Source organism: Balaenoptera physalus (assembly GCF_965194825.1).
Source record: "Balaenoptera physalus genome assembly, chromosome: 16".
Lineage (NCBI taxonomy): Eukaryota > Metazoa > Chordata > Mammalia > Artiodactyla > Balaenopteridae > Balaenoptera > Balaenoptera physalus.
This window is the reverse complement of record NC_138898.1, coordinates 66,546,466-66,568,464: the sequence shown is the minus strand read 5'-3', so window position 1 is coordinate 66,568,464 and position 21,999 is coordinate 66,546,466. Positions and strand designations below refer to the sequence as shown.

Below are 21,999 nucleotides of genomic sequence, written 5' to 3'. Positions count from 1 at the left end.
AACTATAGTTCTTGTGTTATTAAAACAACTGTGCTTACCTGGTTCATTTTATATACAGAAGCTCAACTGTTGCATATATTATTACTTAAAAATAAATTGATAAATGTCATATGGTTTATAAATTGCTGGTTTAATCCAATTATTCTTTTTTAAAAATTGTGGTAAAATACACATAAAATTTACCATCTTAACCATTTTTAAGTGTACAGTTCAGTAGTGTTAAGTACATTGACATTGTTGTACAGCCAATCTCCAGAACTCTTTTCATCTGAAACTCTGTACCCATTAAACAACTCCCGGTTCCCCACTCTCCCCATCCTCTGGCAACCACCATTCTACTTTCTGTCTCTTTGAATTTGGTTCTCTGATATGAGAAATCTCATATAGGTGGACTCATACAGTATATATCTTGTTGAAACTGGCTTATTTCACTTCGCATAATGTCCTTCCCTTATTCTTTTTTCCGAGTAACTGCAATGCATTAAGTCTTCCAACTTGAGTTAATTTTTTAAAATTATAAACATAGAAATACTGAAGCATAGGGCAGAAAAGGGGAAGAAATATAAAAGCAACTAAATTTTTGGAAGTTTTGATCCAAAGTACCGTACCACCTAAAAATGTACTTTTGCCTATAATTGGAAATTTTAAAAGCAAACTATCCCTATATTAGACCATTCTTGCATAAACAATCCACTGATACAAAGAAAGAACATAAGAGGAGAGCAGTCCCAAATGAATTTTATTTGATTATCATTAAAATATGCAATCAAATCAGCAGGTTTTAAATCCTTGGGAAGAAGGGAAACTCATATTGCTTAAATCAAACGAACATACAAATAAACTGTAACATGTTATAATACCCTGATTGTATTAACCTTTCTGATAGCTTAATGAGGTCACAAAGCATCCTTAAATACAAGGAGCTGCAATTTTCAATGTCCATTTCTGTGGGATTTGTACTGACACATTCACCCAGAGTATGTGAGACATGATTTTCCGCTTAGAATGCTGGAATGCTTTCACAAGAGGAGTCTATTTTAAAAACCAACTTCCTTTAAAATGAAGTTCATTTGGAACAGCATAGTTTATTATGGCTTCAAATTCTGGCAATAAACATCTTTACTGTCTGGGGCTGGAAAATTCTCCCCACTCTGCAGCACAGACTTGGCGGAGGCAGCTGGTCAAGTCTGCCGGGCTGAGACAGGCCAGGGCTCCAGATGGAGGTTTCCAAATCGAGATTAAGGTAAGTATTTGTGCTTTTATAAACTTGCACTTAAATCTGTAGGAACATTGGTGAGTTCTGGAAAGAAAAAAGCAATTTTATTTGAGATGAGACTTATAAACATAGAGAGGAACCAAAAACTGAAAGAGTTGTTGATTTGCATTCTCTCTCTGGAAATAAAGCTTTCAATAGAGAAATAACCCTAGACTGATCTGGGGTATTACAGCCCAAGTTATGACTAATAGGCTTAAGAAAAAGGCTCTTTAATAACTATCGCTTGGAAGGAAAGCTTATAATAGACACCTTATAACAAATTATACATCAATTACACATCAATTCCAGCTCCTCCATTTATGTGACATTGAAAGAATTACATAACCTTCCAATATCAAATCTCCCTTCCTTGAAGTGGAGATAATAATGGTGCCTTATCTCTGATGGTTGTGACGAATGAGATAAAGCCTGTAAGTTACTTAGCACAGTGGGTAGTGTATTATGAACACCCAATAAATGTTAGCTATTATTATTAATAAATGTCCCATATGTGTGTGTTGATTCAGAATTATACAAAATGGGAACACAAAGCTGAACAAAACAAAGGTGAATGAGATCCTCATGGTCTAGTGGAGAAGATACCATTTCTATTTAAGAGGTAATGCGTCATCTGAGGATCAAAATAAGGTGTTTTTTTTTAAGTGCCTAGTGAACTATAGCACAAATTTTTATTAGTCTAGATCAGGGTTTCTCAGCCTCACACTGACGATGTTTGGGGCGGGATAATTCTGTGCTGTGAGAGGCTGGCCTGAGCACTATGGGGTGTTTGGCAGCCCCTTTGGCCTCCACCCACTAGATGCCAGCAGCACCTCTCCGCACTCTGCGCTTTTACATCGCTGTGGTCTATGGCTGGGAGCCTCCAAGACCAAACCCCGGGGGTCGGTTTCCACTCCTGCTCTCCCCAGAGCTCCCTGTGCCTGCCTGCCTGGCCAGCCGTCTCCTCAGGGCCTGAACATTACGGCAGATGGCAGGCACCCAACAGTGGAATCTCAACCTGGGGGTCAGGGACAGGGCAAATCAGCTCTCCTCAGGCCAGCAGACAAAGATGAGACGGCCAGGTTCTCTGAGAGGAGAGAATGACGGCCTCGGACCTGGATGTCACTGGGGCAGAGTGAAATACACTGTGCTGGCTGGGGACCTGGCCAGCCAGGCTGGTCTCCCTCTGCCTCGGGCCAGTTGCTCTTGGTCAGGTGGATGACTCCAGCCACGCAACTGGAGTCAAAGCCGCTGTACAGCCCACCCCCCCAGCAAAAGGGGGTGGGGTGGGGCGGGAGTAGTTACTCTCTTGTTATATAAGCAGCCACGTAATAGTCTGGATTTTGCCTTTTGGCCCACAGAGCCTAAAATATTTACCATCTGGGCCTTTATAGAAAAAAATTTGTCAACCTCTATTTTAGGTAGGTACTTATCCTACCATCAGTACAGAGAAATGCATCGAAATGGTGTCATTCTACCTGACGTCATCTTGAGACAGGAAGACAAGAGCACAGCCATTTCGGAAAAGGACCAGGGTAACGGCCTTGGGCAAAACAGGCCTTGTAGACTAAAGAACAAAGGCCCCGGGGGTCTGAGTCCCAGAGATTAACCTTATCTGTTCCCGTGCATTTTTGCAGAAAATTCTCATGCATTTCTTCCCCCTCACAGAAGCAACTCCCTATTCCTGATAGCCATCGTGGAGCCACCTGCTGATGATCAAAGACGTTTGACGAGTTCTGGAAACTATCAGTGATCCATGAGACAAACCCTCCCTTTTGTTATAAAAGCAACTCGCCCCTTCTACTCTAGAAGCTGGAAGTTTTGTTTTGCTTTGTTTTCTTGTTGTTGTTGTAGTTTTCTGCCCTCTCCCTTGTGTACACGCTACCTCTTTGAATAAAAAGCTCTGCTTGCCTAAGGGTCTTGTGGAAACAATATCATTTCTATGGTAGTGCCATCCAAGAACCGGGAAAGGGCCTGGCAACAATCTTTGTAGCAAAAAAAATGTTATGTACAAGTAAATAAACACCTGACAGTGTTTTCCGGGATGAATACCCATGGAGCCTACACTTTATTTTTTAATTAATTAATTAATTAATTTATGGCTGTGCTGGGTCTTCGTTGCTTAAGGGGGGCTTTCTCTACTTGCGAGTGGGGTTTACTCTTTGTTGCGGTGCGCGGGCTTCTCACTGCGGTGGCTTCTCTTGTGGAGCACAGGCTCTAGGCGTGTGGGCTTCAGTAGTTGTGGCATGCAGGCTTCAGTAGTTGTGGCACGCGGGCTTAGTTGCTCCGCGGCATGTGGGATCTTCCCGGACCAGGGCTCGAACCCGTGTCCCCTGCATTGGCAGGCGGAATCTTAACCACTGCGTCACCAGGGAAGTCCCCTACACTTTAATTAGAAACTGTTGCTAACATCTAAGAGGACTGTTTTCCCCTTAGAACTAACTGGGAGAGAATTTAGCAATTATTCTCTAATTATTGGCCTCCTGCCATTACTTCAGAACAGAGCTCACAGGTAGAATTATGAACACAAGTACCCTTCTTAAAAAGCCTTCAAAGGTTTCCCACTTCCTCACACCCAACACCAAGCACTCTTGACTCCAGCATCGGATTATCCTTTCCCAAATGTGTCGCCAGCAAGCCATGGACTGACTGTTAAATCTCTGAGCCTTTCTGTTGATGATTTTCCCCCATGCATGGAACGTTCTTCTCATCTTCCTCAATCAACAGACACCTACTTTAGGATCCAATTTAAAAATTCCTCACCCTGTATTCTGGAAGACTGTGAACAGACTTGTGTTACAGCACACTGTGTTAGTCATTCCTAGATCTGTCTGCCCTGATCAACAGTGAGCACTTGGAGAGCAGGGGCACCTTCTCTCTGAATCCCCAATGCCTAATGGAATGCCTGGCACTTGCTAGAAATTCAGTAAATGCCGAGTCAGTGAATTAATTATTTGAAAGGCACTGCATGGCTCTTCCTGTAAAAATAATTATTCCACTAAAAATTATCAGGTAGACACCAGCCTACCCCTTCTCCTTCCTTGTCTAAAATTTTCTCCTCTTCAGAGAACAGGGTCTCTAAGCTTTCTGATGGTAAGGTCTGCATCCTTTCATGTTTATATGAGTTTACCATTATTCCTGGCACTTAGTAAGTGTTCTTTCAAGAATTACATGGAGAATTATTTCGATCATATGAATTACTTGAAAGAATTAATGGGAAAAAATGATCTTTTTCAATAATACTAAACCCTTAACTTCTGGAATTATTATGGTTTGTCAGTGTTTTGCTCTTAAAAAAATTTTTTTATAGAGATAAACATAAATCACTGAATGTATTTCATTTTAGAATCCATGTGTCCAAGTTGTACAAAATCAAAAGAGCTAAAATCCTTTGCCCCTATGATTATCTATAGAATATATATGTGTTTATATACCTAGAGAGTGTTACACATTCTCTTAAAGGCGAATTGGAGAAAATCATAAGGAAATTAAGAGTTTGACTTACACCTAATATTCAGTTGTATCTCACACTGGAAATGAAACCAACCAATATGAAATAAGGATGAACACCTTCTGGAATATGTTGGTAGCATTTAAACAAGGAGCATTAACATAATTTCAAAGTATTGCTCTGCCTCCCATACTCTTCCTCCCTGCCCCCCAAGTAACTTATCAACAGGATTAGAGAGAAAGACCAGGATATTGACACTCAGCACTTAACCCCCTGAGAAGCAGGGTCACCAATTTTGACCTTCACATGATCTTTTCTACCATTCCAATTGACAAGGGTTTGGGAGTTAAGTGAACTTCCTCCTCAATAACCTTAACCACAAAATTCATCCAATAGGTCAGAATAAAGGGTCTTGGGATTTAATAGAAAGCGCATATGATTTAGTACAAATAAGCAAATGTTTTCCAAATCTCAGAATCTTTCCAAGTTTCACTCTACAATTAATTTTTACCTTTACGTTGACTCATGTAAAGTATTTTTTACTTAAATAAATGGATTTCAAAAAGGAACCATCACTATTGTATCAATAAATAGAGAAACCAGTATTACTGGGCATGAATAGAAGTTATCCACTGAAATAACTTTGTTAACACAAATGGTATTAAATCCTAGCGGGGTGCAGGTGTTGCCTACCAAAGCGTTACAGAGGTGTTAGAGATCACTAACCCCAAACTAAGGACATTCTCCTTGATATAATCAGAAAGATTGAAAAGGGAATAACTTTCCCACTGGAAGGCTCACTGCTATTTGTGCTGTGTCCCTGTACCACCTAAAATCATCTTGTTTCAGAAACACTGCAGAGTCCCCCCACCTTAGAGGCCCTGAAGGAAGGTAATTAACACCGTCTCCCCACGAAGTCGAAATAAAATATCAGGCTGGGAGAGCCATAAAACCTTAACAGCAACTCATCCACTCAGAGCACTAAGTTTCAAAAATCTACCAAAGTTCAAATGATCTAATCCCTGAAGGAAGAGGCCACTTCACCTCCAGTAACTTAACGTTTTTGAAGAGAGGGGGTTGAGGAAACCACCAGAACATGGACCCGGAAACAGTTAAGGAATACTGCAGGTATTCCTCCAAAGTCACTTACTTGGTGGAGGCCTTAGGGCCACTCGGAGGGCTGGGGTCTGGTTCTATGCTAGAGAGAGCGACTCCTCCTCTCCGGGACGGGGGTGGGCGCCCTGCCGGGGGGCACTGACTGCTGGGCTTGAGCAGCTGGAGCCGGGGACTCAGGGAGCAGGGATGCAGTGTCAGGGGCGTTCTGACTTAGCTCCTGGCCCGCTGGTGGCGGGGTCTCGAAAGCAACTGGCTCTTTGTGAAACTCCTGGGCAGATGGAGACTGGCTTGGTCCAATCCTCTGGACTAAAGAGCTGCTCTGGGAGGTCTGTTGGGTGTGATACATGGCCTGAAAGTCCTGGATAGCCTGGGCCACCTGAGGGTCCACAGGTTGGGTCTGAAAAGACTGGGTGGGCAGAAGCTGGAGCAGAGAGACCTGGGTGGCCAGACCCTGGGATTGGGAAGCCTGAAGAGGTGGTGGCTGAGTTTGACAGGCCTGAGCAAGATTCTGGAGCTGGCTCTGTGAAGCCACAGGCACCAGGAGGTGGCTCTGAGAGGCCACAGGTACCCGGGGGTGGCTCTGAGAGGCCACAGGTACCAGGGGTTGGCTCTGAGAGGTAAGGATGGTCAGAGGCTGACTTGTAGAGCACAAAGGGACAGAAGGCAGGCTGTTAGAGGCAAACAGGACCGGAGGCTGAGTAGTAGAAGTTAAGGAAGCTACAGGCTGGCTCTTAGAAGTCAGAATAGGTAGAGGCTGGCTAGTAGAGGCCAAGGGGGCAGCAGGCTGGCTCACAGAGGCAAGAGTAACTGCAGGGGGCTGGCTCGTAGAGGCCAAGGAAACTACAGGCTGGCTCTTAGAGTTCAGAATAGGTAGAGGCTGGCTAGCAGAGGCCACGGGGACTATGGGCAGGCTCTTAAAAGCCAGGATGGCTGGAGTGAGAGGCTGGTCCAGAGGAGATGGAGTGAATGGCTGCACCAGATGGGTCCATGGTCCTTTAACAAACCTTGGGAGACTAGCCTCAGTGCCTAGGGGACCCGCATTGGGGCCCAAGGAGCAAACTCCCTTTAAACTTTTGACAGCTTCAGGTTTGGGGAGATCCTCGCTGCCAAAGTCCTGAGCGTCGCCGCTCTCCTTGGCACCTTCCATCCCGTCTTTGTCCTGGTCTAGCTGGTTTTCGACCTGGCCCGTGACGGTCATATCCAGAGCACTCCCTTGCAGGAACCTCTTGCGGTGCCGCCGCCGCGGCCGCATCCGCATAAAGGTGTTGGAAACGCTGCCCATGTTGAAAGAGAAACGGTTGCTGATGGTCTGGCTCAGGACTTCCAGCGTGGTGGCGGAAGGCAGGTGGTAGGGCCTGTTCAAGGGCTCTTCAGAAGACAGTTCGATGTTACCGCTGTACCAGAAAACCCACCAGAGGAGGCTGAGGAAGATGATGATGGAACCCAGGTAAAGCAACAGGTCGTAGAAGAGCAGATCGGCGAAGACCCCGGTGAACATCACGGTCGCGCCCACCGTGTCGAAGGCGACGCCCAACCAAAAGAAATGCTTGCAACGGCCCAGACCCGACCGCTTCTTGGTCTTGTCGACGTCGTTAATCGAAAGCTCCATGAGCTCCCACTGTCGCCGCCACCAGGTCCGCAAAAGCGACCAGGCAGGCGGCACCGCCACAGGCCAGCTGTGGCCGCTGGGTCCCCATGGCAACGCCTTGGGGGCGAGCCAAGCAGGAGGCGGGGCGAGAGGGCGGGAAAGAGAGGCCGCCGCTCACCTGTCCGGAGGGAAAAAAAAAAGGGGCGCGTCCCCAGATCCTGGCGCATGCGCGGTACGCCCCGTCGCCCGCGGGGCCGCTTTCTCCGCATGCGCAGTGCTCCCTCCCTGTGCTACCCTCGCGTGTTCGTTCCTTCTGGGATCCTCGGAGAATAGAGAGTTTACCTGTCCTGACCGTCGTCTGTTGTCCCCGCCGTAGGGGGGGAGACGTATCTACATTCCTTTCCCCTCGCCCCCGCCTTCCAGAACGAGGGTGACATCCTGAAGGAGAGCAAAAGGCAAGGACCCTCTTCTAGGAATTTCCCCTTCTCAGCTAGGAGTACAGCTTGGTCTCAGGTATTGCCACTTCCAGAGTTAAAGGCTTTCCTTTGTTTTGGTGAAGAATTGGCTAGATTAGGGTCTGTTGATAGATATCTTAATTCCGATCTTATCTGTTTGCCTCCTAGTGACTGAACTATTACACACTTCTACTAGTTAATAGCTGGCCTAGAGGTGAATTCCCCTGCCCCTACCCGTGTCTTCAGTTTCTTTCCTTTTAGTTTTCCTTACAAAGTTTTTTTGATGCTCCCTGTGGCATGTGGGATCGAATCCGTGCCCCCTGCAGTGGAAGCACGGAATCTTAACCACTGGACCGCCAGGGAATTCTATTTTCCTTACAATGTTAAGGTAGTTGAAAAAATATTGAAAAATTGGTGTATTAAAACTCACAACATTGGGGGACTTCCCTGGTGACGCAGTGGTTAAGAATCCACCTTCCAATGCAGGGGACACGGGTTCGAGCCCTGGTCCAGGAGGATCTCACATGCTGCGGAGCAACTAAACCCCTGCGCCACAACTACTGAGCCTGCGCTCTAGAGCCTGTGAGCCACAACTACTGAAGCCCTGGCGCCTAGAGCCTGTGCTCTGCAGCAAGAGACGCCACCCCAATGAGAAGCCTGCGCACCGCAAGGAAGAGTAGTCCCTGCTCGCCGCAACTAGAGAGAAAGCCCGCAGGCAACAAGGAAGACCCAACACAGACATAAATAAATTAATTAATTAAATAAAAATTACTTTAAAAAACCCCACAAAACTCACAATATTGGGACTTCTCTGGTGGTGCAGTGGTTAAGACTCTGGGCTCCCACTGCAAGGGGCACAGGTTCACTCCCTGGTCAGGGAACTAGATCCCACGTGCATGCCGCAACTAAGGGTCTGCATGCCACAATTGAGGAGCCTGCATGCCACAGCTAAGACCCAGTGCAACCAAATAAATAAATATTAATATTAAAAAGTCGTGCTCAGTTATTACCATTCTATTTTAAAAAAAAACACTTCACAACAGTATTTTAAGTATTTATACCAAAACCAGAATTTATTACAATTTTACATTCCTGGTCTTAATGGAAGCAAACATCAATAATACTATTAAAATATACTTCTTAGTATATCTCGTTTTCAATGGAGATTGTCTTTTTTTTACAATTTTTCATGAGCCAGTAATTGTCTTTAACTTTTTTTTTTTTTTTTTGACTGCACCTCAGGGCTTGTGGGATCTTAGTTCCCCCACCAGGTATCAAACCGGCCTCAACAGTGAAAGCGCCGAGTCCTAACCACTGGACCACCAGGGAATTCCCAAACCACAAGATATTTCTGAGTAAATAATTTTTAAAAAGTTACTCTTTTTATGAAAGAAATGTTTGCTTTACTTACCTGATAGTAAAAAGTAGTTCTTATACAGGAACACAGATCAAAGCCTTTCAGCACAACCAGCAAGTGTGGCTGCTCTTTGATATGAGGTCGGGTCTTGATTGGGTCATTATAAGAATATAGTTTCTCAGAGAAAGATGCTTTCACACCTCAGATTAGTATTTTTTCTTAAGTCAATAACTTAATGAACTTAATTATTCATTTATTGGCTAAGAAGGAATTCATTAACCAGAGGAAACATGAGCAACTACTTGTTAACTGTCCAGTAACCAGCATGATACTAACTGGGTTTAAATTTCAGAAATAATAGATTTCTTTTACACTGATAACGCCTTTTAGCTGGGAGCTGTTGGTCTGTCTTTGGTTTTACATACTGTTAATATACCATGACAAATGATGTGACATACTTTAAGCCGCAATTTTTTTATTGCAGTATAGTTGATTTACAATGTTGTGTTAATTTCTGCTGTACAGCAAAGTGATTCAGATATATATATAGGGTTGGCCAAAAAGTTCGTTCAGGTTTTTCCATAAGAATATATATATTCTTTTTTACATTCTTTTCCATTATGGTTTATCACAGGATATTGGATATAGTTCCCTGTGCTATACAGTAGGATCTTGTTGTTTATCCATTCTATGTATAATAGATTGCATCTGCTAATCCCAACTCCCAATCCATCCTTCCTCCACTCCCCCTCTCCCTTGACAACCACAATTGTTCTCTATGTCTGTGAGACTGTTTCTGTTTCATAGATAAGTTCATTTGTGTCATATTTTAGATTCCATGTGTAAGTGATATCATATGGTATTTGCCTTTCTCTTTCTGACCTACTTCATTTAGTACGATAATCTCTTGGTCCGTCCATGTTGCTGCAAATGTAAGCTGGATGTCTTAACTCTGCCTACACATTAGAATCACTTGGAGAATTTTTAACAAATGCTGATGCCTGGGCCCCAGCCCCAGAGATTCTATTTAATTGCTCTCGGGTAGGGCCCCAGCATCAGCATATTTTAAAAAATCTTCCTAGGTGAATCTAACGTGCAACCAAAATTGAAACATCTTGCTTTAAACATTCCTCAGAGGTCAACTGATAGTTTAGAAGAGTGGAATGAATGACCATCGAGATTTAAAAGTTGAATCTATTTTACTTATTTGATTACTTGTCTTTCCCTGCATTCCAAACTACATGCTTCATGAGGGCAGGAACTAAGTCTTATTCATCTTGGTATCCCCACAGCCTAGCATAGAACTTGGCATATAATCTCTTAATGAAGTATTTTTGAATGAAGGAAGAAATAATAGGACTTGGTAGTTGATTGGACATGGGATGGTGCAGATAGTGGAGTCAAATACGTATTTATTATTTTACTTGTTTATTGGGCATATAGAACCCTGGAGAGCACTTGGGAAGAAGGAATGTGTCTTGTGGGCTAATAACCAGGCCTCTGAAAGCGTTATCAAGGCCTTGGTGGCTATCAGATTTGAGGTCCCTCACTCCTGAGTTCATCCTATCAAGTCCTCAAATCTGTAGCTAGTACCAGAGGCTGGGTGCATTTCCATTAGGATTAGAAGTTGGACTTTGGGGTAAAGTATTAAGTGATTAATCAGGAAACTTTTACATTATGAGTAAAAAGAAATCTTGTGAAGAAAAAAATGTCTTAAATAATGTGCAAATGGTTGTTAGAGGTATCCACTACAGGAAATGGGATTGTCAGGGAGAAATTTAACTTTTTACTCTTATGTACCCATTTATCATTATATAGTGAACTTCTTTGTCTCTTGTTACCATTTTTGGCTTAAAGTCTGTTTTGTGTGATTTAAGTGTAGCTATCCCTGCTTTCTTTTAGTTTCTACTTGCATGGAATGTCTTTTTCCATCCCTTCACTTTGATCCTTTGTGTGTCCTCAAAGCTGAAGTGAGCCTCTTGTAGGCAGCATGTAGTTGTGTTGTTTTTCAATCCATTCATCCACTCTGTGTCTTTTGATTGGAGAATTTAGTCCATTTATATTTAACATAATTAATGATAGCTCTGGACTTACTATTGCCATTTTGTTAACTGTTTTCTGAACATTTGGTAGTTCCCTTTTTCCTTTCTCCCTTTCTTGCTGCATTCCTTTTTGAATTGATTATTTTCTATAGTGATATGCTTTGATTCCCTTCTCTTTATCTTTTGTGAATCTACTGTAGGTTTTTGCATTGTGTTTACCATGAGGCTTACATATAACATCCTATAGGTATAACCATCTCTTTTACACTGATAACAGTTTAACTTCAATCACAGACAAAAACTCTACCTCTCTACTTTCCACTTTTATCTTTTTGATGTCACAATTTATGTCTTTTTATTTTGTGTATTCATTAACAAATTATTGTAGTTCGCAGACATTAGTTCTTCAAATAAGCTTTCTGCCTCCTTCTCCCTCACTTTTCCTTCTGGAACTCCAATAATTTGAAAAATGTTTCTCTCTCTCTTTTTTTGATGTAACCCATAGACCACATAGGCTTTCTTCATTCTTTTCTCTTTGATCTCCTCGAACTGGATAATCTCTAAATTCCTCTCTTCTATCTCACAGATTCTTCTGTGTGATCCATCTGCTGTTGCTCTCTATTGCGTTTTTTTGAATAAATTTATTTATTTTTTATTTTTGGCTGTGTTGGGTCTTTGTTGCTGCACGTGGGCTTTCTCTAGTTGCGGCGAAAGGGAGCTACTCTTTGATGTGGTGCTCAGGCTTCTCATTGTGGTGGCTTCTCTTGTTGTGGAGCATGGGCTCTAGGCGCGCAGACTTCAGTAGTTGTGGCACATGGGCTCAGTAGTTGTGGCTCGTGGGCTCTAGAGTGCAGGCTCAGTAGCTGTGGCACACAGGCTCAGTAGTTGTGGTGCATGGGCTTAGTTGCTCCAAGGCATGTGGGGTCTTCCCGGACCAGGGATCGAACCCATGTCCCCTGCATTGGCAGGTGGATTCTTTTTTTTTTAATTGAGGTATAGTTGTTTCACAATGTTGTGTTAGTTTCTATTGTACAGCGAAGTGGAGTTCCCTGTGCTATACAGCAGTTCTTATTAGTTATCTATTTTATACATATTAGTGTATATATGTCAAGCCCAATCTCCCAATTCATTCCCCCCTGACCCCCCGCAGGCAGATTCTTAACAACTGCGCCACCAAGGAAGTCCCTCTACTGCATTTTTCATTTCATTCATTGTATGCTTCAGCTCCAGAACTTGTTTGGTTCTTTTTTATGATTTCTATCTCTTTGTTAAACCTCTCATTTTATTTGTATATTGTTTTCCAGATTTCATTGAATTGACCTTCTGTGTTTCCTTGAAGCTCATTGAGTTTCCTTAAAACAGCTATGTGAATTCTTTATTGGGTGAATTGAAGATCTCTCTGTCTTTGTGTCTTGATACTGGAAGATTATTTTGATCCTGTGGTGGTGTGATGTTACCTTGATCTTTTATGTTCCTTGGAGTTTTGCTTTGCTATCTTCACATTTGAAGTAGCAGTCATCTTCTCCAGTCTTTACTAACTGCCTTCTGAAGACAGATACCTTCTATTGGCCAGGCTAGAGATTCTGAGGCTTTCTCAGACCTTATATGGGTACACATGCTCCATGCTTCTTGCTCCCTCTTGTGGCAGAATTCTTAAGCTTCTATGCCTTCTCTGGATGCTGCAAAGTTGTTTTCCCAAAGGTGGTGCTAAAGCTTTAGCACCACCAAGCTTGTGGTCTGTCCCCAGCCCACAGATTCAGGTTGGCTTTCTGTGTGTGTCCACTAGCTATGCACCAAAGTTTGTTCTCGCTGCTGCTGTCAGGAGCACACACAGGGACCTGGCCCCAGAGGGGTGGTGTGGTGTGGGTGAGGCACCTGGGGCACTGAGGGTGACGGTGGGCCAATTCGCAAGTGAGACATTCCCAGCGACGTATGGGCGGGCTTCCCGATGGAGTCCCGATGCAGCTAGTAGGATTTGCATCCCTTTAAAGCCCTCAGAATCCTATCTCCACTCTCCCGGCCTCTTCCCGCCCTCCAGTCATGTGGTTCAGGATTCAGTACTGTGGATAGGGCAAGAGAGGAATGAGCCCCTTGGGCTGCATCCTGCACAACTGGGAAGGCTGGGCACTCACTCATATGCTCTCCCTTTCCCCTGCAGGAGATTAATCGTGGGCCGAGGAGATCTCTCTTGGCACCAAGTTGGGCTGCCTTGGGGGAGGAATGATGTGGATAAAGTCAAGCGGTTCCTCTTACCCTCTCCATTGTGTCCAGGCTTGTATTTTTTTTCTCCTTTCATGTCCTAGAACTTTTCCTCTGGAAAGCTGGACTTCAACAAAGGCTCTCTCACCCATGGTTGATTCTAGGGACTCCCAGACCACAGCAGAGAGAATCTGGAGCCAGTTCATGGGCCACTGCAGGGTCTATAGCTGGGACCAAGATCTGTCTGCCTATTACTTGAGCACAGGTTGGCAAGACTCCTCCTGCGTCCCTTGACCTATGGTGCTGGATCCCACAGCTCCCTCAGTGGCACCTTTGTCCATAGATGGATGCCAAATTTTTGTTGTTGGTTAGGGTAAGGGACAAAAATGAGGAATGTCTATGCCACTCTGATGCCAACATCACCTACCCCATTTTAACTACCTTTAAGTCTACAATTCAGTGGCATTAAGTATGTTCACACTGCTGTGCAGCCATCACCACTATCCATCTCCAGAACTTTATCTTCCCAAACTGAAAGTCTATACCTATTCAATGGTAACTCTTCATCATCCCCTCCCCATCAGCACCTGGTAATCACTATTCTACTTTCTGTCTCTATGACTTTGACTATTCTAGGTACCTTTCATTTAAGAGGAATCATACAATATTTGTCCTTTTGTGTCTGTTTTTTTTTTTCAGTTAGCATCCATGTTGTTCAAGGTCCATCGATTTTCTAGCATGTGTCAGGATTTCTTTCTTTTTTAAAATTTTATTTTTATCTTATTTATTTATTTAAACAATTTTTTTGGCTGTGTTGGGTCTTTGTTGCTGCATGCGGGCTTTCTCTAGTTGTGGCGAGCAGGAGCTACTCTTCATTGAGGTGCGCGGGCTTCACATTGCGGTCCGTGGCTTCTCTTGTTGCGGAGTATGGGCTCTAGGTGCGCAAGCTTCAGTAGTTGCAGCATGAGGGCCCTAGAGCACGTGGACTTCAGTAGTTGCGGTGCATGGGCTCAGTAGTTGTGGCAGGTGGGCTCTAGGGTGCGTGGGCTTCAGTAGTTGTGGCGCATGGGTTTAGTTGCTCTGCAGCATCTGGGATCTTCCTGGACCAGGGCTCGAACCCGTGTCCCCTGCACTGGCAGGTGGACTCTTAACCACTGCGCCACCAGGGAAGTCCCTTCATTCCTTTTTAAGGTTAAAAATATTCCATTGTATAGATACACGTTTTGTTTATTCATTCATCCACTGATGAACATTTGGGCTGTTTCTCCCTTTTGGCTATCCTAGCTTTCTTCTTGGCACTGTTGACATTTGCTCCTTGTTATGGACTGAATTATGTCCTGCCAACATTCATATGTTCAAGCCCTAGTGTGACTTTCTTTGGAGAGAAGGCCCATAAGGAGGTAATAACATTAAGTAAGGTAATAAGGGTGAAGCCTTAAGCCAAAAGGGCTGATGCCCTTATAAGAAGGGGAAGGGACACCAAAGATTTCTCCCTCCACATGCACAGAGAGGCGTCCATTTGAGGACACAACAAGAAGGTGGCCACCTACAAGCCAGGAAGAGAATCCTCACCAGAAACCGAGTCTGCCAGCATCTCAGTATGAGATTTCTAGCCTCCAAAACTGAGAAAGTTTTTGTTGTTTAAGCCACTCAGTCTATGGTGTTTTGTTATGGCAGTCCAAGCAGACTAATACAGACTATCCTGCGTAATTCTTTGTTTTGGGAGGGCTGTCTTTTATACGGTAGGACATTTTGCAAGCACCTCTGGGCTCTACTTGTGGGTAGATGCCAGTAGGACCTTCCTCTCCACCCCCAGGTTGTGACAACCGAAAATGACTCTACACATAGCCAAGTGTTTCCTAGGAAGCAAAACTGTCCCAGTGGATTACCACTGATGTAGAGGAATCGAGACATGTCTATCTGGCCCTGAAAGTCCTGGCTCGGTTGCTTTCCTTTTCATAGGGGGTGGCTGTGAGAGAAGGAAAAATACCCTGTGGGAGAAAGAGGCAAAGAGCTTAGGCTTCAGCCCACATTTCTGTTATCAGGCAATATCAGAATCCAGAGAATGGACAAAAGACATCCTCATCCTACCCGCCTCGTTTCTGTTTAACGAACAGGGATTATGGTACTGATTTTGTTGATGTTTTCTTGGTCCCACCTAATTTGTGCTCTGTAAGTAGCAAAAGCTATTAAAACTGGGTCATCTTGGGGCTTCCTTGGTGGTGCAGTGGTTGAGAATCCGCCTGCCAATGCAGGGTACACGGGTTCGAGCCCTGGTCTGGGGAGATCCCACATGCCGCGGAGCAACTGGGCCCATGAGCCACAACTACTGAGCCTGCGCGTCTGCAGACTGTGCTCCGCAACAAGAGAGGCCGCGATAGTGAGAGGACCGCGCACCGCGATGAAGAGTGGCCCCCACTTGCCGCAACTAGAGAAAGCCCTCGCACAGAAACAAAGACCTAACACAGCCAAAAATAAAAATAAATAAATTTAAAAACAACAACAACAACAACAAAAAACTGGGTCATCTTTAACTTTTAACTGATGACTTGGTTGATGTTAAATGGGAATAGGAATTTTGCCCTGTTTATTCTAGAGAACACTGATTGTTGAATTTAGGAAAGGTTTAGTAAACTGGCTCTGAAGAATTTCTCCCTAAACCCACCTCTTCTGTTGGTTATTTATTGTATCACTAACATGTGGAGAGAACTTGGAATTATTAAGAAGAATTTTTCCCTCTGCCCCAAACACAATCTAAGAAAAGCTTTTCTGAAAATGGAAATGAACTGAATAGAAGCAAGGTCTTTGTTGCTATAGCTTAAAAACTAAAATTTTTTTCAGGTTTAAGAAGAATAAATAAAATGGAGATACATTTGAGGCCTGGCTCTGCACACAAAAATGGATAATAGGCTCATTCTGGCTCTTGCATCCCAGATGAATGTGGAGGTTCCTTCTGCAGGTAGACACCATAATGCTTTGCTTGCCTTTGACTCACCTTCTTCATTGTTGTGCTATAATATTCATATGTTGAGTATCAGAACCCAGAGAAGGAGCAGTCCAAGGATAAAACTTATCTAGTCTTTAGCTGACAGAGCCATTCCAATCGATAACAGCAAATATCCTAACATAAAGCGAATGATGAATTGGCGGTACAAAATCAAGAAATGCCTTTCATGCTGCATCTCCTGTGACAAGGTGTTTAAAATAGGAGCACGTGGGATCCCAGCCACGGTGGATTTTTTCTGGTGGCAGAAAGAAGAGAAAAAGAATTACAAAGAATTGCAAGAATTACCATTGAAAGGTTGACTGAAGAACTCATTTCAGAAGGACATTGTTTTCAATATGAAGTTTATTTGTACCCATAAGGAGCATGACTGATCAGACTAGAGTTCTACTCTATCTAGTTTTCTGGATATCGATAAAGAAGATAATGTTCTAGGATCATCTTGAATATCTCCCATGAAAGATGCTCAAGAGAAGAGAATGCCCAGCTTGAATTCTGTATGGCTTTAGACAACTTCAGGAAGTAATCTGTTATTGAGTAAATCCTAGTGAAATTTTCTACTTTATAAAAACAAACATATGATCAACAGAAAGTAAAGTCCATATGAACTTAAAAACCAACAGTTTGAGCCGCAATCGTTGTGTATCTGGATAGTGATCTGTAATTACTTCGTGTGGATGAAATGTCTATAGGATTTGCCACTCTGAACTTTATTTTTTGATTTAAAACATTTTTTTATTTTTAATTTTTATTGAAGTATAGTTGATTTATAATGTTGTTTTAGTTTTACTTGTACAGCAAAGTGATTCACTTATATATATATATTTTCTTTATTATATATACATATATGTGTATACATATACATATATATATTCATTTTCAGATTCTTTTCCATTATAGGTTATTAGAAGATATCGAGTATAGTTCCCTGTGCTATACAGTAGGACCCTGTTGGTTTGAACTTTCTCTAAATACAAACATGTCATAAAGTTTCAGTGTTAGCAGGTATTTGTTGTTAAACAATCAGGTAGGCAGCCGAGATAGCATGGTTATTTAGTAAAGTCAGTGCAAGGAAAAGGCTCCTTGGGGCCGTATTTACACACCAGGCCATGAGGATTTGACAGAACAGAGGAGCTCCATCCCCTTGGGCAAGTTACCTCTGTAACCTCAGTTTCTTCACTAGTAACAATACCCACCTCATTTGGCATTTGAGAGCATTAAATTAGCAGGCCTAGGAGAGTGCCTGGCATAACAGCTAATGTCTATTAACTTGTTTCAGGCCTGTCTCCCATAGAGCCAGAATTTGCAGCCAGCTGAGTGGAGAGGTGAAATCTGTCCTTATCTACCATTTTTCTGAACAAGTCAGATCCTTCACTGAGGCACGGGTGCCAGGGAAGGAGTTGGAGGCCTCATCTGACAACTTGCAGGTGGACTTATTCTAAAGCCGAAGTACATACAAGTACGAGAATGGAAACAACTCAGAGGGCTAATCTTTTCAGTATCAAGCCTAGAACTTTTGAGATTTGATTTCTGACCCCCAAGATACAGGTCTTCAGCCCCTGTGGTTCAGTGGAAAGGTGCAGAAATGGAAACTCTAGGCTGTCTCTGGTAGACACCCCCTTTGTAGTATGTGCTACCTATCTTTTCTCATTTATGGGGTTCCCTGGTGGCACAGTGGTTAAGAATCTGCCTGCCAATGCAGGGGACACAGGTTCGAGCCCTGGTCTGGGAAGATCCCACATACCTTGGAGCCCGTGAGGCACAACTACTGAGCCTGCGCGTCTAGAGCCTGTGCTCCACAACAAGAGACGCCACGACAATGAGAAGCCCACGCACCGCGATGAAGAGTGGCCCCCGCTCGCCGCAACTAGAGAAAGCCCTCGCACAGAAATGAAAACCCAACACAGCCAAAAATAAATAAATAAATTTATATAAATAAACAAATAAATAAATAAACGTAAGTAGAAGCTTTAATCTTTTCTCCCACACCCCAGTGGATTTTCTTGTTTATTCCCTATGGTTCATGCACCTCTCTATGAAGACCCTAGATGATGTCCTGCCCCCTCCATTTCAGCTCTGACCTGCAAAATGGGTGAGAGGGAAAACCTTACATCCTTTATGAGAGTGGAGTTTTAAACTGAAGTGGAATTTTTAAAAAAGACTTCATTTTTAAAAAGCAGTTTTAGGTTTATAACAAAATCGAGAGGAAGGTACAGAGATTTCCCATATACCTCCTGCCCTTGCACATGGATAGCCTCCCCATTATTAACATCACCTACTGATGTGATGATACTTTTTTTTTTTTCTTTTGACCGCATCACACGGCATGTGGGATCTTAGTTCCCCAACCCGATCCCCAGGGATCAAACCCGGGCCCCCGCAGTAAAAACGCCCGAGTCCTGACAATTGGACCGCCAGGGAATTCCCGAATGGTCCTTTTTTTTTTTTAACCAAAGATGGACTTACATTGATACGTCATAATCATTCAAAGTCCATAGTTTACCTTAGGGTTCACTGTTGGTGTTGTACATTCTATGGGTTTGGACAAAAGTATGACAACATATATCCATCATTATAATACCTGTAAAAAACAAAATTCAACCGAGTAAATTTAAAGATCTAATTGGCTCTGTTTTAACTTATTGTATAGAGTATTTTCACTGCCCTAAAAGTCCTCCATGCTCTGCCTATTCATCTCCCCCCAGCCCCTGCAACCATGGATCATTTTGTTGTTTCCATAGCTTTGCCTTTTTCAGAATATCATATAGTTGGAATCATATGGTATGTAGCCTTTTCAGATTGGCTTCTTTCACTTAGTAGTATGCACTATGGTTCTTCCATGTCTTTCCATGGCTTGATAGCTCGTTTCATTTCAGCACTGAGTAATATTCCATTGTTTGGATGTACCACAGTTTATCAGTTTACCTACTGGAAGACATCTTGGTTGCCTCCAAGTTTTGGCAGTTATGGTTAAAGCTGCTAAAAACATCATGTGCAAGTTTTTCTGTGCACAGAAACTTTCATCTCCTTTGAGTAAATACCAAGGGGCGTAATTGCTGGATCTTATGGTAAGAGTATGTTTAGTTTGGTAAGAAATTGCTGAACTGTCTTCCAAAGAGGCTGTACCATTTTGCATTCCTGCTAGCAACGTATGAGAATTCCTGTTGCTGCACATCCTTGGCAGCATTTGGTGTTGTCAGTGTTCTGGATTTTGGCCATTCTAATAGGTGTGTAATAGTACTGCATTGTTGTATTAATTTGCATTTCCCAGATGACATATAATGTGGCGCATCTTTTCACATGCTTCTTTGCCATCTGTATATCTTCTTTGGTGAGGTGTTTGTTAAGCTTTTTGGGCTGTTTTTTAATTGGGCTGTTTGTTTTCCTATTTTTGAGTTATGAGTTCTTCATAAATTTTGGATAGCAGTCCTTTATTAGATGTGCCTTTGCAAATATTTTCTCCCACTCTGCAGCTTATTTCTTCATTTTCTTGACAGTGTTTTTCACATAGCAGAAGTTTTAAATTTTAATGAAGTCCAGTTTATCATTTATTTAATTCATGGATCATGCCGTATCTAAAAATTCATCACCATACTCAAGGTCATCTAGATTTTCTATGTTATATTCTAGGATTTTATAGTGTTAAATTTTGCAATTAGGTCTCTGATTCATTTCAGTTAATTTCTGTGAAGGTGTAAAGTCTGTGTCTAGATTATTTTTTTTTTTGCATATGGATGTCCAGTTGTTCCAGGGTCACTTGTTGAAAAGACTGCCTTTGTTCCATTGTATTGACTTTGCTCTTTTGTCAAAGATCAGTTAACTATAGTTGTGTATAATTGGGTCTATTTCTGGGGTCTCTATTTTGTTGCATTGATCTATTTGTCTATTCTTTTGCCAATGCCACAGTATTTTGACTACTATAGGTTTATAGTAAGTCTTTTTTTTTTAATGTTGTCCAATTTTTCTTTCTTTTCTCTCTCATTTTTAAAATTTATTTATTTATTTATTTTTGGCTGCATTGGGTCTTTGTTGCTGTGTGCAGGCTTTCTCTAGTTGCGGTGAGTGGGGGCTACTCTTCGTTGTGGTGTGTGGCTTCTAATTGCGGTGGCTTCTCTTGTTGTGGAGCACAGGCTCTAGACGTGTGGGCTTCAGTAGTTGTGGCACACCAGCTCAGTAGTTGTGGCACGCAGGCTCTAGAACATAGGCTCAGTAGTTGTGGCACACGGGCTTTGTTGCTCCATGGCATGTGGGATCTTCCCGGACCAGCGATCAAACCTGTGTCCCCTGCATTGGCAGGTGGATTCTTAACAACTGCACTACCAGGGAAGTCCCTTATAGTAAGTCTTGACATTGGGTAGGGTCACATCTCTGACTTTGTTCTTCTCCTTCAATACTGTGTTGGCCATTCTGGGTCTTTTGCCTCTCCACATAAACTTCAGAACCACTTTGTCAATATCCACAAAATATTAACTTGCTGGGATTTTGACTGGGACTTCATTGAATCTATAGATAAAATTGGGAAGAACTGACATTGTGGCAATATTGAGTCTTCCTTTCCATGAACATGGACTATCTCTCCATTTATTTAGTTCTTCTTGGATTTTGTTCATCAATTTTTTAGTTTTCCTCATATAGATCCTGTACATATTCTGTAAGATTTATACTAAGTATTTTATTTTGGGACTGCTAATGTAAATGGTATTGTTTTTCATTTCAAATTCTACTCGTTCATCACTGGTATACAGGAAAATGTTTAACTTTTGTATATTAACCTTGTATCCTGCAACCTTGCTATAATTGCTTATAGTTTCAGGATTTTCTACACAGTCATGTCATCTGTGAACAAAGACAGTTTTATTTCTTCCTTCCCAATCTGTATACCATTTATTTCCTTTTCTTGTCTTATTGTATTAGTGTCTTAGTCTGTTTATCTTGCTATAACAAATTACCATAGACTGAGTGGATTATATACAACAGAAATATATTTCTAACAGTCCTGGAGGCTGGGAAGTCCAAGACCAAGGTGACAGCAGGTTTGGTATCTGGTGAGGCTCACTTCCTGCTTCATAGACAGCTGTCTTCTCACTATGTCCTCAGATGGAGGAAGTGGATGAAGGAGTTCTCTAGGGTCTCTTTTATAAGGGCACTAACCCCATTCATGAGGGCTCCACCTTCATGACCCAGTCATCCCCAAAGGCCCCACCTCCAAATACCATCACATTGCAGGTTAGATTTTAACATATGAATTTGGGGGGTTGGGAAGGAATGCAAACATTTATTTATTTATTTTTCATTTTAAACAAGAAGTTTATTTAAACAACAAGATGCTTGACTTGAAGGGAAAACTATCTAGGATTAATTTCTTTTAGAATAATTTATCCCTACTTAAAGACAGATTGCCCTACATGTAACAGCTATGTACAAAAAAGTTATAAAATTATCCTTGGTTTTACAGTGATAAATGAAAAACATTAAGATTCTCCAATCAAACAAGGTATGCAAGAATTTTTATGTTGTTCTTTTTTTGTTAACAGT

At 42.5% G+C, this 21,999-nt stretch overlaps 1 protein-coding gene across 1 annotated transcript; it reads right to left on the bottom strand.

Annotated features, from left to right (window-relative positions):
• Positions 1-29: 29 nt before the first annotated feature.
• On the bottom strand, positions 30-7,542 carry LOC309645086 (uncharacterized protein). The gene is made up of 2 exons (XM_082429682.1): positions 5,854-7,542; positions 30-1,300 (listed from the first exon to the last, which is right to left on the bottom strand). Exon 1 carries the CDS (start codon positions 7,426-7,428, stop codon positions 5,902-5,904), a length of 1,527 nt encoding a protein of 508 aa, XP_082285808.1. The 5' UTR covers positions 7,429-7,542; the 3' UTR covers positions 30-1,300; positions 5,854-5,901.
• Positions 7,543-21,999: the final 14,457 nt, after the last annotated feature.

Bases quoted from the DNA above. Each gene is read 5' to 3' on its own strand.
- LOC309645086 (XM_082429682.1), bottom strand. From the start codon at position 7,428: ATGGAGCTTTCGATTAACGACGTCGACAAGACCAAGAAGCGGTCGGGT.